General features: G+C 43.1%; 1 protein-coding gene across 5 annotated transcripts in view; it reads left to right on the forward strand.

The window, feature by feature from the left end:
* The window catches only part of Atp8a2 (ATPase phospholipid transporting 8A2), a 563,932-nt gene that overhangs the window by 126,984 nt on the left and 417,576 nt on the right, over positions 1 to 19,372 (forward strand). For all 5 annotated transcript variants that reach the window (XM_052733058.1, XM_052733056.1, XM_052733061.1 and 2 more), the window contains exons 3-8: positions 9,300 to 9,399; positions 9,932 to 10,030; positions 10,910 to 10,955; positions 11,547 to 11,587; positions 16,838 to 16,911; positions 18,825 to 18,894. In XM_052733058.1, coding sequence (XP_052589018.1) covers positions 9,300 to 9,399; positions 9,932 to 10,030; positions 10,910 to 10,955; positions 11,547 to 11,587; positions 16,838 to 16,911; positions 18,825 to 18,894 — 430 coding nt within the window. The remainder of the gene's footprint in view (positions 1 to 9,299; positions 9,400 to 9,931; positions 10,031 to 10,909; positions 10,956 to 11,546; positions 11,588 to 16,837; positions 16,912 to 18,824; positions 18,895 to 19,372) is intronic.

Below are 19,372 nucleotides of genomic sequence, written 5' to 3' on the forward strand. Positions count from 1 at the left end.
TTTTATTGGAAAATACGGACTGTTGAGAAATTGAACAAACTATTGGATAAATACTATGGATTTGTCTTAGATTAATGAGTTTTGCATTAGTAGTAATTAGAATCATTAATCTTCATGTAGAGAGTTGTAGAAAAACTCTAGGTGCACACTGCCAAAATGATGACTTAACAGTTTTTGAAGCCAAATCTTTTGAGAATTTGCTTTATCACAGAGCATGTGGTGTATGACTTTAAGGTAATCTCCAGAGAAGCTTAGAATGAAAACACTCTCTTCTAGTCATGATGTCCAACCCAAAATTTTGGTTTGTGATTAAAAACTGACATAAAAATAGCCAAAGAAGCACTATTGAAGAACACACACACACACACACACACACACACACACACACACACACACACGGAATAAAGAATTTTTAAATGCATATTTTAATAATTCTTTGAGGATTTCACACATTGTACTTTGATTGCCTGTGTACCTCCTCATGTCTTTCCAGATCCACCCCATTCCTACCCTCCCAAGTTTATGTCAGTTTTAAAAAACTCATCCAGTCCAATTAGTGTTTCCCATGTACTCTTGGGTGTGTGGCTCTCCCCTGGAGCATGTTAGACCTACTAGGGATTACACACTTATAGAAAACTAACTTCCCCTTTATTGATAGCTGTCAGTTGTCAGTAACTTCTTAGCTGGGGTAGGGCTTCATGATCATGCCCCCTTTCTATGCTGGGATTTTCTTCTGGCTTGATCTTTCAGAAGTCTTGTGCATGCTGTCCTAGCTTCTGTGAATTCACGTGTGCAGCCACCCTGCTACATTTGGAAAAGACCGTTTCCTTGTTGTCATCCACCACCTCTGTCTCTTACAATCCTTCTGCCTCCTCTACTGCAATGATTCCCGAGCTTTGGATAGAAGGGAGTGTGTTATAGATATCCCATTTAGGAATGAATACTCTACAGTCCCTTATTTTCTGTACCATGACCAATTGTGAGTCTCTGTATTAATTTATATCTGCTGAATAAGTTCTCTGATAAGGTTTGAGAGGTTCATTAACCTATGGGTACAATGATAAGTCGTTGGGTGTCAGTTTCATTCAGTGTCCCTTTAGTAGTGTAATAGTAGTAGATTGTCCCCTGAGGGCCTATAACCCATCTGGCCACAGGTTAGAGGCCCCATAATTGTGGAGGTATGGGCTCCCCTAAAGGAGTTAAATCCACTCATAAAGTGGTTGGTTACTTCCATGACAGTTGTACCACTATTGCATCAGAGGGCATATCTTGTCAGGCTGGTTGTTGTTATGGCTTACAGGGTTTGCAGCTAGATAAGATTGATGATTACTTTTCTCAGCAGTAGGAATACTAGCCAGCAGGGATGAAGCTCAATACCAGTTTTTTTCTTCTATGTTCTTTGACTCAAGTATGAGGTGTCTTCGGTCTTCAAGTATAGGGTCTTACTATCAAGTTCTGGAGAATAACTAAGAGCATCAGCAAGAGTTTGTCTTTGTGTGGGTCTATGGGATCCCATTGGCCAACAGCTCAAAAGAGAGGTAACTCTTTCCTGGTACTGGAGGTTTTATTGGTTATCCTGTGGTGTCTAGATAGGGTCTTGTCCCCTATAATAGGATAATGTCATCTAAACCTTTTTTTTTTGTATATGTACATGTATTTTGTATTGTAGGAAGCTTCTTTGGTAGTTGTTTTTCACATGGCTTTTTCAGTTCTTCCATTCTCACACCCCATTTAACTCTTCCTGTCCCATTATTACCATTTACCCTTTTCTACTGTATTATTTCTTTCCTCCCTTGAAACCCTGCCCCACAGCCCCTGACTTCTATGGATATTTCAAATGAAACACACATACCCAAATATTAAAAGCAAGAATCTACCAGCTCCTGGCAAGAAATCTTACTAATGGATACTTAAGGATTAAAATAAGAACAAAAGAAAATAAGAGCTGAATATTGGTATATGGGTACTCTTCTATAATCCTAGCATTTAGAAAGTGTAGTCAGAAGGACCTGAAGTTCAGGTCTAACCTAGGCTACACAGTGTGACTATTTCAAAATAGAAAATTAACAACCTCCAAAAAAAAAAAAAACCTGGGAAAAAACTCAATGGGTAAGAGTGCTTTCTTGCAGGATACCTGAGTTAGGATATCTAGGATGCATATAAAAAGATGGGCATGGACACACACATACATACACACACACACACACACACACACACACACACACACACACACACACACACAGTACCCCAGTGTTGTGGAGGCAAGGGATCAGAAGATTGTGAGGGCCCTGACTTTTAGCCTAGCTCTAGGCACAGAGAAGGGTGAGAGCAGGGAATGAGGGGAGGAAGAGAGCAGGGAGACTGCTTGGTTGAGTCTCAGGTAAGTAAGGTGGAAAGTGATAGAGCTGGCAGCCTGGAACCTGCAGGAATAAGGGTTCCAAACATCGAGGGGAGAACTGGGAATTAGGAATAAAGAAGACAAAAAGCAATAGCTGAAACCTTGGATAAGGAGGTCTTGGGTAAGCTGAAGACTCATGCCAAGCAGGTTTATTAAGAAGTATAGCATCATATATACTGTTTCCAGTGGGGGAGATGGCCGAAGTCAGCAGACATTTAAATCAGACAATGCTGGCCAAGAGAAGATGGGCTATCTCAGACTCATCTACCTTAGGACTGATAACCACAGCCAAAGGGAAGAGTTGGTTCCACAGAAACCACAACCTTGGCTCCTTTGAGGCACTGGCTCCAGCCCCAGACAGGCATGGCCAAGTCTTATCCTAGATAATGAGATAGAACTGAAGTTCACTTTGTCTATTTATCAGGACCTCAGAGAAAATCTGGGGTCAGTCTGTCTCCCCATAGCTGACACCTGAAGTCTTGCTCTGGCCTCCATACACAGGTGCATACATACAAACAGACAGTCAGACAGACACACAGACAAACACACACGGAGAGATGGTGAAATGAGTAAATATATGAGGAAATGATATTGGAATAAAGCCAAATGGCCCCAGATGTATGAAGACATGTTTGACTTTAATAATGATCAAGAAACAATTATGTAACAGTGATACATTATTGACATGAGACCCAGCGCTGTAAAAACACTTATGGTTTGTAGGGTATCGTATAAGAATGCTCCCCTTTGCTACTGTTACAAATGATACATCTGGGGTTGTTGCTTGGGGACAAGACCCTTTGCCTGCCATGCTCAGGTCCTGAGTCCCCAGCATCAGAAGACAGAGACACAAAATAGCAGTTGGGTTCCTCTTGGGTAAAGTGTGAAGTTTAAAAATGTGTTTGGGAAGTTCTCTGCTGTGTATTATAACCAAGTATCTGTGATCCTCTGGAAATAGAAATATATTAGTTAGGACACAGGAAATGTGAATTGCTCCCTTTAAGAAGCCACATTCCCCTTAGAGTTGCAAATCCCACTTCAGGCAATTTGTTTTATGGAATTATGCTCACCAAAATACTTATGAATATGAGTGCAGGTATTTATTGTGATGTATAAATAAAGCAATGTTCACAAAATAATCACTGAGTAAATTATAGACTATTAGGTAACCATTAAAAAGAATGACTTTCAGGACTCTTTATAATATTGTGAGGAAATCTCTCATGAGTATTTGCATTGTGTTGTAAGCATTTCACTGTCACACCCACTTTTGTATGTACAATTTCATCCAGGATCCACAAAATCTGAATATAGTTCTGGGTTTGTACTTTATAGTAAGTTAAATGAAAAGATAAATAGGATTTCATAGGAAGGGCTAGTATGTTGTTTTTACACGAAGTATCCATCAGTGGATGTATAAGAACAAGGTACATGGAGCCATTTAAGTAGGGCAGTGGTCCTCAACCTTCCTAATGTTGTGGCCCTTTAATACAGCTCCTCATGTTGCGGTGGCCCCCAACATAAAATTATTTCGTTGCTACTTCATACTTATAATATTGCTACTATTATGAATTGTAAATGTGTGATATTCAGGATATCTGATCTGTAACCCCTATGAAAGGGTCATTTGACCCTAAAGGAGTCACAACCGACAGGTTGAGAAATACTGAAGTTAGTGCCTTAAGCATCATGTCTTGGGAGGATTAGTGAAATGGCTGAGACACACTGAAGTGCTGTGTTGAACAAAGTGCCGCTGTGGTGCTGGCCAGCAGAGGGCACTGTGCTGTTGATCTGCCTGCAGAGTCCATTTAGCCTGCAAGGCACAGAGAGGGACTAAAGAGGATGTTTGATGTGACCATCTCAGAGATCCCCATATAAAAAAAGAAACTACTTCTGCAGACTGTCTACCTGGCTCTCTCTCTGTCTCATTTACACTATGTTGAAACAGGTGAGTTGATACACAGTGTACACTTTGCCTGGACTTGAATGGGGAAAAGCTTGCTGGAGTAGATGACCCTGGGCTGTTGGCTCAGAAAAGAAGGATGTGGTTTGATGAAAAGAAGAAAGAAAAACGTTATGGGAATTTGGCAGAGGATGAAAGGAGTCAAAAAACTTAGTAAGGACTAGCACTCTTCAGAGTAAAGTGACTTCCACTTACAGGAGAAGGGCTATGTTCTGCATTTCCCTGTAGGGGGAGTAGGAGGGAAGGAAGCCTGGTGCTGAAGTCTGGCCTTATAAGAAGGATGACCCAGATGTGTATCAGAGAGCTAATGCTTGTCAGGCCCTTGTGGGAAAAGGCCAGAATTCCCCTCCTTCCACCCATGAGCCTCGGGCTCCCCCATGGCTACTGGCCAGAGGAAGTGGTTGTTGGGTGCAGTATCAGATGGGATGGGTTACCAGGACATTCTGTGGTGGGGGTAGTAAAAAAACAAATTGGGTCTTTAGCCCAACATCATCTTCTAATAAACAGCTCCTGATGTATGGTCATTCTAAAACTACTCCAAAGAACAACTGTTCCTTCCTAGTTCTAGCTGGATACTCTTTAATTTCAAATATGGTTTAAAATTGGTATGGAAACAGCATATACAGGTGGTTAAAAGTTCAAACAGTTGAACAGATTATCACGAAAATCAACAAATAATCTTTAATCTGATGTACTACTCTTGTGGAAACAACCACTTTGGACTCTGTCTTGATTTCTTCTGTTGGTTTCTACCACATTTCAAAATTAGAATTTAGGGGTTTTGTTTGTTTGTTTGTTTGTTTTTTTAGAAATTTAGTTTTCCTGCATGTGTGTGCATATATTTGAATGTATGTGTATTACAATCATTTTGCTGGGGATGGGACCCAAAGCCTTACATATGCTAAGAAAATATTCTGCTTCTGAGCTACACAGTCCTTCACTGTGATTTAAAATTAAGTATAGAAATTATCTTCATGGAAATCTTTAACAAATGAAGATTTAATTTACTGACCTTAGGGCTAAATGGTGAAGTGGTGGACCATGATTACTTCTTTTTTTTAGTATAACTTATTTCCCCTCCTTTCAGCTTAAACAATTTTGCATATTAATATCTCTATACACTTTTACCACCCAACCTCTCTATATTTGTATTTTGTTTTATTTTTGCAGTGCTAGGCATTGAACCTGGTCCTTGCATGCTAGGTGAGCCCTCTAGTGCTAAGCTTTATACTGGCTCTTCTCTATATTTTGGAAATAATCCTGTCAAATGGTCTCTATGTCTACACTAGCAAGCTCTTGACAGATTAGTCACTCTGTAGCTATGTTGTAAAGTAGACACCCCCAGAACTTTCTGGAGTTATATCCCCAGGTCTTGGTTGCAATATATATTTCCTTGCTTTAAAAAAAAATAGCTGCATATTTATGGCATTCACTAGGATTCTTCAGTGCATAGGGAGTGTACAACAATCCAGTAAGAAAATAATTGCTATCCAGTTCTGTTGATGCTCCCGGTACAGTAAGGAGCTTCCTAAAAAGCGAATGTGCAGAATACCTTGCAGTTTGGCTGGGTATAAAAATGTGAAGTGTTTCCCTAGCTGTCTGTGTTCCTAGCAAGAAACCTAATGTCTAATTGATTTTCCCCTTTGTCAATGTGTTCTCTTTTTTAATAGCTTTGTGTCTTTAGGAAACATTTGTTATACTACAATTATAAACGTTTGCAACAAGCTAGCACCTTTACAGTATCTCACTCTGACTCGTATGTAACTAAATTCCTCCTCCCTCCACTCTGCCCTATAAATGGCTTATGGTAAATTCTGCTGTTTGGGGAAAAGTTTCTGCTTATATAGGGTACTTCAATAAATTCTTTGAAGTAAACTTAGCTATCCAATGAAAATATATGCCACTCTAGATTGCTAGTAAGACAAAAGAGGATGGAAAAAAAGCTGTTTAACTGAACTTGGGGCTCAGTTTTGGAACTGATTTTACCCACCCTATTGCATGCACACAGTAAAGCAATGTCTGACTCTCAGCTCAGTTATCTTGTTTCTTGGTCATTTCCAGTAACTCTCTCATCTCCCTACCACCCCTCTCCACAAATTACTTTCTGTACTCATGTCTACTTGTTTTGTTTCGGGACCTGCTGAGTTTAACCAGGGCAATTTGGACACAACTAAAGGCGGCAATTCTCTTCCAGAATCTGTCAATAGCCAGCACTTCAGTGGTAAACATTAGGGCCCTGTGAGCCCCGTCTGCTTCTGTGACTGATCGTTGTTAGGGCTAGTCTTATGTGAGCTCAGTGTAAGAGAGCGCAGTTGTTGTGAGTTAATGATTGCCATGGTGGTATGAGTCTAGAGCAGGGGTTCCCAACCTTCCTAATGATGAGACCATTTAATATATATAATTCTTCATGTTGTGGGGACCCCCAACCATAAAATTATTTTGTTGCTACTTCATAACTGTAATTTTGCTACTGTTATGTATCATTATGTAAATATCTGATATGCAACCCCCCAAGGGGTCATGACCCACAAGTTGAGAATCACTAGTCTAGAGAATAGCCTTCCACAGCTCTTCAACTCTTACCTTCCAGCTCTTACACACGTCCTGCCTCCTCTTCTGCGGTATTCCATGAGCCGTAGAGGGGGTGGTGACATGTCTTCTTTAGGAGTGAGCTCACAGCTGTCACTTATTCTTAACAGCTTGAACAGCCACAAGTCTGCATTCATCACTGCTTGTTGTCAGAGAGGCTTCTCTGTTTAAGGCTGGGGGCAGCTTTTGTCTATGAGCCTATGCACAGGTACGAGAATTCAGACCGCATACTTTGGTTTTATGCACAATCCTGTGTGCATATGGGAGACTGACTGGAGTATTTCAGTTAGAACTAAGCACTTCAATAGAATTTGACAATAATCTTCATTACCATAAAATGAATAAACAATAAATAAATTAACTGTTATATAAAGACACGCATAAGTTCTTAGGACATTTAATATTGTCTTCCTCCTCCTCCTCCTCCTCCTCTTCCTCCTCCTTCTCCTCCTTCTTGTTCTTCTTCTTCAAATCCTGGTAGTCTAGAACCCCTTAGTGACTTTCCTCCTCCTCTTCCCCTTGCCCTTCCCTCCCCTTCTCCTTTCCCCTTTTCTATCTTCTTTCCCCTTCAGTGTTTTTGACATGGTGACTTTACGGAGTAGCTTAACTTGGCCTTGGACTCATGATCCTTGGCCTTGGCTTCCCTAGTGCTAGGATTAGGGATGTACATCTTCAAGCCTGGCAGGGTTTGGGGGTAGCAGCTTGATTTTGTTGTACTAGGGATCAAAGCCAGGGCCTTGACAAGCATGTTAGGAGAGCACCTGCCACTGGGTTTCACCTCCAGTCTGTGAAGTGAGTGTCCTCAAGAGAAGGGATGGTGTCTTCCAGGGAGCTGGGAGAATGTGGGACTCCCAGAACATGGGTCTGAAGCACTGGTCTATACATCAGGCCAGCATCTTGTGGGGACTTCAGCATGGCCTTCTACTCTTTCAGTGGCTGTTAAATGTCCCCCTTACTGTTGAGCAGATGTGTGTTTTGCATGTACGCAAGAGAAGAGGTGGTATGGCTGCCTTCAAGGTTCTTGTGGACTTACTGTTCACAGTTGGAAGATGTGTGCTAAGCTGGTCCAGCTGGCAGGTTTCTGGAGGCTTCTTCAAGGGAAAACACACTTTGAGCTGCTGGGGAAATTCAGAATGATCAGTTCCAGCCTTTCTTGTGCTGGGGAGCCAGCACAGCCAGCAGCCCTGAAGATGCCTTCTTTTTCCTGTGTTCTGTACTCTGGCTCCCGGGCAGCTTTGTGGTTTGGGATGATGAATAAGCTACAGACCCACATTTTTCCTGGGCTCGATTTTCTGATAGATTGTCTCCCATACTTGTTCAATCCCACTAGAACACTCCTTCCCCCAGCCTTGTCCTCTCCTGAGAAATGTTGAAAGCTTTTGTCCTGGGAGGGAAATGACCAGGGTCCAATGTGTGCACCTTCACAACCAGCTGCCAGAGCTCAAGTCCACGCCTTGGACCTCAGCCACACCATGGGTCCCATGACACACAATATGTAGGGAGAGACTGGGTGACCAGCAGTAAACACTTTCATTGGGGTCATTTCACCCCAGTTCCCAGGTCCTACTGCTAGCCAAATATTCACACTCACAAGGAGAAGGGTGCTGGCATATGTTTGGAATTGCTTGTACACAGAACCTACACAACTTCCTTCCATACTTTTGGATTGTATCTAGATGACTTACATTCCTCAGTGCAATACATGCTGTGGAAATCATCGTTATCGTGTGCTGAAAAGGGGAATCATAACGAAAAAGCTTGTATGTATTCAGTACAGATACAATTTCCTTTCAAATATTTCTTTTTAATCTATGAATGCAGAGGACTGATGTATGAGTTAAAGCAAAGACAACATGATATGAGAATAACCTCTGTGGGTTTAAAGGCAGAAGAGTCCTTTAGAATTTGACCAAATGTCATGGAAGCTAATGATGTAACGGGGGTGAGATGGTAGACAGGTCACTCATTAAGAGGCTGCAGGGTGGAGGGAGAAAGTAGCCAGGTAAAGCCCAAGTCTGAGCAAAGTTTGCCAAGTAAAGGGTGCATGGTAGGGGCGAGGAATGGAAACTATTCAGGTGTGGGTGAAACACACAGTGTCTCATGTGCACAGGGGTTCATTGAACTGCTATTCACAAGTGTTGCTCTTATAGGCATGTGGCTCCCAGATGGGATAAGTGGCCTGGTCACCACATGGGAAAGTTGAGTATTCAAAGTTTGAACTGAAATCACATTGGAAGCTTCTCTGATCAGCTGCGTCCCTCTACACGGGACATACTGTTGGGGGTCACTTTGTTGTTATTTAAGGGTTACCTCTTTAGCTAATAGTAGTGCTTTTCTTTGTACTTTCAGTACGGCCAAGTACAGCGTGTTGACATTTCTACCTCGATTCTTGTATGAGCAGATTAGGAGAGCTGCTAATGCCTTCTTCCTATTTATTGCCTTACTGCAGGTAATGGGTTCTTTAAGTACTTGAAATTTGCAAACTCAGTTATGTGCAAAATGAGATTTTACTAGCAAGTATCTTTATTGGAAAAATGTTGGACTATTTGCAGTTATTTGCCTTCTCAAATAATCACTAGAGTGAACAAACATGGTCTTTGTACAAAACAGATTTGGGAGAGAATTCCTTGAAAAAAAGTAGATACTAAAAAGGGAAGGGGAACTGGTTCTTATGGGTCATACTTGTCGTGTTCACTTTTTTATTAATACATATTCATTATATCAGACACTATATTCCATTGTGATATTTCAAACATATATACCATGCATGTATTTTGGCCATGAAGGTCATACTTCTAACCCAAGCACATTGCCATGTCAGATGAACTTTCAAATGTAAACTACTTAGCTAGTTTTTTAACTAGTAGGGCTTTTGTTGTGTAACGGAAATGGACCAGACTAGGGAGAGTGGGGGTTGAGCGCCATGTTTTCCTTCTCTGTGGAGAGGCTCACATGCCACACCATCTTGTGTTTTCTTACAGCAAATTCCAGACGTATCGCCAACAGGACGATACACCACCCTGGTGCCATTGATCATCATTTTAACAATTGCAGGCATCAAAGAGATTGTAGAAGATTTTGTAAGTTTTTGACTCTACATAATACAACATCGTATCATGACATTTGAAGTATATGTGACTGGATGAAATGCTTGTAACAGGAAATAGGGCTACAGCTAACCAGCTGCTAGGGGAGTAGTGGCGTTTTCTGGGGAGGAAGAGATACTTCAAGACTCCTCGATGCCTGTGCAGTGATTCCGAGGCACTTCTATGTTCTGGATCATTTTGTTAGAACTTGGCTGGTGTTTATCGCTATTAGTCCTTGTATCTTGCTTTAGAGTGCCTGTATTCAGGTATCAGATGAAGCCTTTAGTTAGCACTGTCTGCAAGCAGCTTTGTGCTTCTTATGTCTGAAGTAATTCTCCAAGAAACTTCCTTCTCACGCTTCCCTCACACCTCATTGGCTACAACCACGTTGCCATTATCTCCCTCCATCTCTCCATTTTGCACACACACACACACAAACACACACACACATACACACACACACACACACACACACACACACACACACACACACACACACACACACACTTGATTCCCCTCACTTATATACTTCATGGAATACGTAGTAAATTAACTTGAGAATGAAACCTGCTCTTTGTCGTTGGGTTTATAATACTGAGTCATTGTTTCAGGCCGTCCACAAATAACTGTGAGGAATTTGAAACGTTGAAGGGCTTGTAAATCATTAGAACCAAAAAGTCACCTAAGCTTCAAGTAGTCTCATCGAGATCTAGTCAGTGCTGACAGATGGATGGCGAACCACCCAGCTTAAATCTACAGCATTAGCATTGTAGGGTTCTTGGCCCCCATTACCCTCTGGCTTTACTGCTTTCCATTTCAATTATTCATCTGGAACATTTGGATGTGAGAACCTTTGCTTTTTTCCTGTTACAGAAGCGACATAAGGCAGATAATGCAGTTAACAAGAAGAAAACAATAGGTAAGCTACCAGGCTCAGTCTCTCTTTCCGTTGTTTGTTTAGGAACGAGTCCTGTGCTTAAGTAACGCTTGATCATGGCTATTGACATTGAGATTAAGCTGGGAACATTATCTACAAAATCTTTCAAGAAATAGATGAGTGCTAAAATAAAATGTTAGTCTTTATAAGATATCAATGGGATTTTATACTCTGGAGACAAGATTTTCAGAAATTAGCTGATGTCTGTAGAAGTTTCATGGCTCCACAGCCGTGATTGTTACTCACTTTCCTTATTATTTTGGGTTTTGTATCAATTCAGTTTTTTGTTGCTGTTCTTGTTTCTATTGGAATTATGTAACACCAAGCCTTTTCTACTCCTGGGCTAAATATAAATTTGGTTCGCTTACGTGCACACATAAACTCATGTGTTGGAGAGGTACACATATGGAGGCCTATATTGGCATGTTTGGTCATCTACCATTCTGCCAAGGATATGATTTGTTAGGATTAATAAATACAAGTTTCACAGAGCCTTTTTTGGGGTTGTAGAAAGCTGACATTTTATTTTGAGTCTCTGCATTACTAACCAATTCATTGTTTCTTCTTTTACAGTGTTAAGAAATGGTATGTGGCATACTATCATATGGAAAGAGGTAAGAATCAGTTTTAAAGCTAATGCCAGGAAATATTGATTTGGAGACTTGTCACAGATTGCTGATGTTGATGGCAATATAAAATTTGCTGTAAGGCCAAGGCCGTGTCTACTTTATATGAGTTTTCTCATGTAGTCTGCGTTCCCGTGAGAACTGCCATGTGCTCCCTCCTTTCTGACCCCTTCTGTAAGGACCTAATGTTCAAGCTGTGGACATCTTTATTCTCCAAGGATAGTTCTGGAACCTCACCGCACTTAACAGTCTCTAAACCCCATGTGAGAAACATTTCCGTGGTCTCTTGTCTTCCTTCACCTAAATTCAAATGTTTAGAGCTGTTATCTTTTAACTTTGGAGATTCTCACTTCAGATGTGTTTGGTGGAAAGATCTCTGGGTGTGAGCAGGGTTCCCGGGCAGGGTGATCTCTGAGTGTGAGCAGGGTTCCCGGGCAGGGTGATCTCTGGGTGTGAGCAGGGTTCCCGGGCAGGGTGATCTCTGGGTGTGAGCAGGGTTCCCGGGCAGGGTGATCTCTGGGTGTGAGCAGGGTTCCTGGGCAGGGTGTGGAACCAGTTACTGCTTTTGTCCTCAGAGTGGTAATAAGAGGGATTTTTCTCCCTGCCGCTGGCAGGGTGAGGGCTGAGTTCATGGAGGAAAGATGTTATTGTTGTTGTTGTTGACTGAAATCACCTGTGCTGTTTTGGTGTTTTGTATCTGAAAAGCCAGCAGGTTCTTGTTTTTGTTGTTGTTTTTTTTTTTTTCCCAAGACAGGGTTTCTCTGTGTAGTTTTGGTGCCTGTACTGGATCTCGCTTTGTAGACCAGCTGGCCTCGAACTCACAGAGATCTGCCTTGCTGTGCCTCCCTTTTATCCAGCTATCTGAGCTGGGCCTTGTTGGTGGACACATAGTGTTAATTTTAGAGATGCCAATCATTCTAGCACTCAAAACTGATGGGTTTTTCTTCTTGTTGTTTGTTTATCTTTATTTTGAAAGAGAAAACAATGTTTTAGAAGGGCAGCTTCAAGTATTGTTTCTTGCTTACATATCTAAGTTACAGTAAGTGCCTCTTGTGGCCTTTGAATGGGAAACAATGTTGCCAGTGTGCCTACAACACTCACTGTGGTTTTCATTTGACTTTACCCAGTTTAGAACCATCTACCCTTTCAAGAAAACTCCCCTTTGTCGTGTTTTGTGGAACCCTATAACCCCTGTGGCCTCCTTGGCCTCCTACACTTTGGAAGTTCAGTGTGATGGTTCTTGGTCAAAAGGCAGAATTACCAGGGGAGAACTGGTACCCGTGCAGTGGGAAATGGAGAATCATCATAGCTCCTCCATTTCTCAGGGGTCTTCTTGCTGCTTCATCCTGAGACAGGCACAAGCATTGGCCAGATGAAGAATGACTTGCATCCAAGTGTCTTGGCACCACTTGAAGTAGTAGTGGGACCTGCAGTGGTGAATTCTGAGCCCAAGAGCTGCTGGCCCTATGGGCTCCTGGAGTTCCTTCCTGCTCCCACAGGTGCTTGGGATATCACCACCTTGTTGTAGGCCGGGCTGGATACATTGTGGTTTTAATTTCAGTACTTTATGGTGACCCATCTTAAATGGGTCTGTTAGCAGAGGCCAGAGACTGTTCAAGCATGGAATTCATGCTGAAGTCTTCTTGTGCGGTTGTCCTCAACCATGCAGGCCATCCTTGGTGCCCAGCACTGGTCAAGCACACATGTGCCCTATTTCTAGAATACAGAGGTCTGGAGTTTCCATTTGAAGTTCACAGGAGAGGCTGCTGCTGGCCATGTTGCCGGGCAGCTCACTGCAGCCCAGTGCACCCTGCAAGCTTGGCAGGGGTCATGAAAAGATGTTGTTCAAGACAGAGGGTAGGAAACATTGGGGTGTTCTGGAGAGCCACACACAGCTGCACTCCTGTGAAGGTGTGACGTTTGTAACAGCAGCCCTTGGGCTTTGCGTGATTTTGGTCATCTCAGGGAGGAAGATCTCAATAGTGGGATCAATCAACTCAAGAGAGTCCTTTGGCTGCTTATAATTGAGAGATAGGAGGAGCCTTCTGAGGCTGCCGTGAATCCAGGGACCCAGAAGAGTTTTGTTCACTGCACTAATTCTTTTAGCGAATACCACACACGCCTGGACTGGTTGACCATGTGTAGGGACACCCAGACAGAAAGGCATCTGCAGGTTCTGAGTTAGCAGCTTCTCATTGTCCTTGAAACCTCTTAGCACCCGGTTCCTGGGAAGCCAGTGTCCTCTAGAAACGAGGGAAAGGTGTTTTACTTGTCTTCTCGCTTTGAATTAGGAGCAAAGAGTCCACTTCTTTTTAAAAGGACTAAGTTTTCTTTCTGGTTTTTATTCATTGCTCCTTCTTTTTCTAAACTATTTATGTAAGATATTTTTATTTAAATATGTCTTCAGTGCGCATGAGCATCCCGTGTTTGCTCTGTGTTATTATGGGCTCCGCTTTGATTTGTGCCTGTCTTCTGCCTTCAGATTACATACTGACTTGCGATTTGATGTTAACTTCACGTGACCCAGGGGTTTGGGCTTTGATGTCTGCTGTTCTTGTCTTTGATAGGCATTCTTCTGCACCAGTGGGATGGTTGTTCAAACCCCTCTCATTTCCCAGCAGAAAATTAGTGGGTTTAGTGGTGGTGGTGGGTTTAGGGATGGGACTGGGGCCTTATGCATGCTGGGTAAATGCTTTTACCGTTGACTCACCTCTAGTCCCTAAAAGAACGTTACATGGTACCTGCTGGTCTGTGTGATCGAGTCATTTCCAGGAGTGTAGCTTTTGAAACTCATCGTAATCTAAGTAGAAGAGAGACAGAAAGGCGCGGCACCTCTCCTGTACTCTGCACCTATTCGTGCACTAGGAACTGTTTCTCCGAGTCATCAAGGAATTCTTCTGACTTTGACCTTCACACTGACACAGTCCATTAAGTTATGCCCAAACCCCTGCGGGAGACTATGCTTATCCACCTGTTTCACGCCTTAAGCTGTGGTCTGTTTTCACTTAGTCTCAAAAGTAAGTGGAGGAGGCCAGTGCTCAGTAGGCCAAGGTGCTTACTGCCAGCCTGAGTTCCATCCCTAGGATCCACATGGCACAAGGAAAAAAACTCCTGGGGATTGTCCTCTGACCTCCACACATCCCCTGTGACATATATACTCATACTCACTGATGTGCTCTCTGTCTTTGTCTGTCTGTCGTCTGTCTCACACATACACACACACACACACACACACACACACACACACACACACACACACACAAATAAATAAAATAGAAAACAACAACAACAACCAAAAAATCCGAGGTGAAAGGTGAGGACATGAAGTTGGAGTGAATCACATTTTCTTCTACTTATCCATACACATTCTACAGTGTACACATTCCATACACATACTACAGTATTAATGTACACACACACACACACACACACACACACACACACACACACACACATACTTTTTAAAAACTAAATATTGTGTGCTGCCCATCCAATGGTGGTGTCCACTTTCAAAGTGAGGGTCCTGGAGCCAGTTAGAATGCACAGCTCATAGAGAATGCAGTTTTACACTCTAATTGGTGCATACACCAGCGTTCCACCAGGGTGCCCACTTTTAAATTATGGCTGTGTGGAGAAATAGTCTGGTGGGTAAAGGAATTTGCCTTGGAATATTGACAGCCTGAGTTAATATCCCCCAAACCCACGTCAAAGCCAGATGTGGCATGCGCCTGTGACCCCAGAGCTCCTATGACTCGATAGGTAGAGAAACAGAAGAATCTCTTGGAAGCTTGTGGCCAGCTCGTTTGGACTGTGCAGCATAGTGGCAAACAGCAAGAAAGGTCCTGCATCCAAAACAAGATGGAGGGTGAGGACTCATGCCTGAGATTGTCCTCTGACCTCCACATGTGCACCATGGAATGCACACACAACAACAATAAATATTTAAAAAAATAATGGCTGTATTACTCTGGCTGTATGACCTCAGTCAGTGATTTTGCTTTAAGGCTCAGTTTCCCCATTTGCAAAGCAGGAGACCTTAGCTACCTCACTTAGTTGAGCCCGTCAGCAGTCCCATGAGATACGGGCTGCTATCCTTGTAACACAGATGAGAGAGCAAGGCACTCTCATGGTTACACAGCGGCTCAGGGAGCTAGAGAGGGACTCAATCCAGTAGCCCAGGCCAGCTTCAGAGCCACATGTGCATCACCCCTACCATAAGCAACTATTGAAATGTTTGCGCATTTGAGATGGGTGGATAATTGGAAGAAAATATGATCTTCATCCTTGTCCATTCCTCTTCCCCTTCCCTCCCTCCCTTCCTTCCTTTCTTTTTTAAAATCCTTTTCAGGAAACATCACTGCAGAATTTCAATTCTGGGACTGGAGTGTTGGCTCCGTGGTTAAGTGAGAACAACTTACATCCTGTGGTTCAGGACTACCTGTAACTCCAGCCCCGGGGACTCTGACACCCCCTTCTCCACAAGCACCTATACCTAGATGCAAATATATGCACACACAGACACAAAGACAGACAGACAGACAGACAGACAGACAGACACACACACACACACACACACACACACACACACACACACACAAGCTATAATTAAGAATAAAAAATGCCATGTGGCCATTCCCCACTGTCTGCAGGGACTAATTCCAGGTTGATAATAACAGATGTCAAAGTGTATAAATGTTCAAGTCTTTTATATAAACTAGAGAAACATTTGTTTGCATAGAACATGCCTGCGTACTCCCACAAATGTAAAATTTCTAGATTACAAAAAGCCCAATGCCGTGGCAACAGTACTATGGTGTGTAGCTTAGGAGACAATGCCAGGAAAATCGTCTGTGCTGCTCAGCATGCAGGCAGCTTTTGGTTTCATTTGTTAATGCTATCGCCTCTCTTTTACTTTTGTTGTGTTTTGTTGAGACGACGTTTCCTGTGCAGCTCAGGCTGGCCTCAGAACTACAAGCGCTGGGATCCTAGGTGTGCACCACCACTCTGGGGCAGCTGCACTTCTCTTTGCAAATATTTTGCATTTATAGTTGGTTGAACTCACAGACATGGAGTTTGTGGGTATGGAAGCCAGCTGTGGCATAGTGGAAACATCTGCCCTTTGTTCTTGTAGCGTGTGGCTTAGTTATGTACTAATTTTCTTCTTCACGTATTTAACTACCCTTATCACATGTGAGCTTTCTTTCTTTTCATGCCTTCTGTTCTGTCCCTGGTCTCTAGGTGGCAGTGGGAGACATCGTGAAGGTCCTCAATGGGCAGTATCTTCCAGCAGACATGGTCCTGTTCTCCTCCAGGTCAGGTGTGCCAGTGGGCACAGGTTTTGAAATGAATGTTAAGGACAATAAAGTACTAAATGAACTGCAGAAATCTTGATTCATCTTTTCTCTTCTTTCCCATGAGTTCTTCTCCCACAACCCTGACCTTTACAAGCTGAGCATCCCTAATGAACTTTAATTTTGGATTTGGGGAGCATTTTGGATTTCAAATGTTGAGATTTGAGATGTTCAGTTGTTAAAGTCTATGCAAATATTTAAAAATTCGAAAGAGTAGAACATTGGGAATACGTCTAGCCTCCAGCATTTTGGATAAGTTAGGGATGCTCAGCCTGGACCTTTGTTAATTGCCTTCTCTGCTGTGACCCTTAGCTGCTCCTTTTTGGTTTGATTTGGTGTTGTCTCCTGTTCATCCCCTGAGGTTTTTAGAACCTTTCTGCTGGTATTGACGGCTTTAGCTCCCAGTGACTGTAGGGTAGTCCTCACCGGCCAAGACACTGGTAAAGGGAGTGAATGTTCAGTGACACCAGGAGGCAGTGTAGCTGAGACTTGAGCCCTTTCTTGGTCAGTCCAGCTGGCAATCTGTCCTCTAGCCTTCAATGCTGCCTGTGAACAACTGTTCTGAGAATCTGAGGCCTTTTCTCATCATAGACACAGCCTGCAGGTGGCCCTGCTCTTTGCTCTTACCCCAAACAGTTACCGCACCTTGGGCAGTTTTGTACTAGAAACAGTCATCGCCACACAGGGATGTGCATGCTGAGCTGGGTACCACCACCCTTGGCCTTCTTGGCTCCGTGTGTGAAACACATACTGCAAATAATGGAAAGCCAAATCCAGGGTAACAGAGACCTTCTGTTCTGGAGTTCAAGGTGATAGTATGCATTGTTAAGTCGATAATCCCTCTATTTATATGCTGCTGGGAAATGCAGGTGCTTAAGCAGTTTGTGTTTTCTTGGATTGCAGCCATGTTCCTTGTGTAAGATTTATCCCATGTTAGGAACCAAGGGATAAAAGGTTTAAAGACAGGACCCAAACCTATGGAGGGAGAAAGAGCCATAAACAATGGGTGTGACTCATTGGCCCTATTCAGTAGGAATGAAGAAACTATTAGAATATGTCAGTTGGCAGTTTGGGCCAGGTAATTTGTCTGTGACCTCAGGTAAGCTGAGTTACCATAGATGGTTTGCTACACTGACAGCAGCTTTGGGGGGCTCCTCGTATCTGACTGGGTGTTTTCTGTGAGCAGCCTAATCAATGGCTTTTAACCCCAGATACCTTTCGTATTAGTTCATGGAAAAACCAAGGCACAGAGAACTTAAAGATCTTTCCAAAGTCCTATGGCCCCTCAAAGTAGCATCGGGGAGAGTCCTTTCTCGACCACTAACTCTACTGACTAACTTGAACCAGGAGGCTGGAGGTGGGAATATAGTGTATACTCTGCTCACTTTTACGCTCTTCTTAAAATTGACTGAAGAGTTGCCCTCTGACATTGGGACACATGTAGGGAAACAATGGCCGGCCTGGCTTGGGCCTCTTTTAATTCCTATGGCTCTAATTTTCTTAAAGATGTGTTTGTTCTGAGCCTGCCAGGGTAACGCTTTTGGTCAGGGGCAGGAGGGTCCTCAGCCTGTGAGAATCACTCTGTCTCATGAGTGGGTTTTATTCTCATTCCAGTACAAAGGCCTGCCCCCTTCGCATCCATTCTCGGTCACGGTCCAGTCAAGACCAAGCACATGGAGATGAAACTGGATTATTGGTGTTGAGCTCCGCAGATGAGTGTGTAGCTCCCTCTCCCATCCGTTGTGTTACTAGAACAGCATTTATAATAGTGTATTTGAAGGGCGGCCAGCAAACGGTTTCCACAGCAGAGGTTTCATGAGCTGGCCATTTGTGGGGAGGATGGTACTAACCTTGGCCTTTCCCCTTCCTCATAGTGAGCCTCAGGGGATGTGCTATGTTGAAACCGCTAACCTGGATGGGGAGACGAACCTTAAAATCCGACAGGTAAAGTCACTTCGTGACTCACATTGCTACAGGAGGTCAGGCTGCAAATATATGACGCAAATACCCCCCCCCTCCCCGTGCACCTTGTGGAGAAAAAGTTGTTCAGCCATGAAATGACACATTAATTCCTAGTGGAAGCTACGAAAGTCTGTGCCCCCAATTATGAGGAAACCTTGTTAAGGAGGCTAGGAAGCTTAGAAAATGAGTTTCATCAGCTTAGTGTATCATGACTCATTTGTATCTTCCTAAGCTCTGCCCACGGTGCTCAGGACAGGGGCATCCTCATGAGGCTGAGTTGGGCAATGAGAAGAAAGCCACTCTCTGGGCTTGTGGAGTAGGAAGATCCAGGTGCCTCAGTTTGCGTTGGGGTTGGAGCTACTGTTCTAATAGTGGAGAGCCAAGCATTAGATACATTGTTTCCATACCCTGAACTATCCCACTACTCTTCCTCTAAGCTGCCTGGGGTCACCTGTGAAAA

Source organism: Peromyscus californicus, unplaced genomic scaffold, assembly GCF_007827085.1.
Source record: "Peromyscus californicus insignis strain IS unplaced genomic scaffold, ASM782708v3 Scaffold_12__1_contigs__length_115047231, whole genome shotgun sequence".
Lineage (NCBI taxonomy): Eukaryota > Metazoa > Chordata > Mammalia > Rodentia > Cricetidae > Peromyscus > Peromyscus californicus.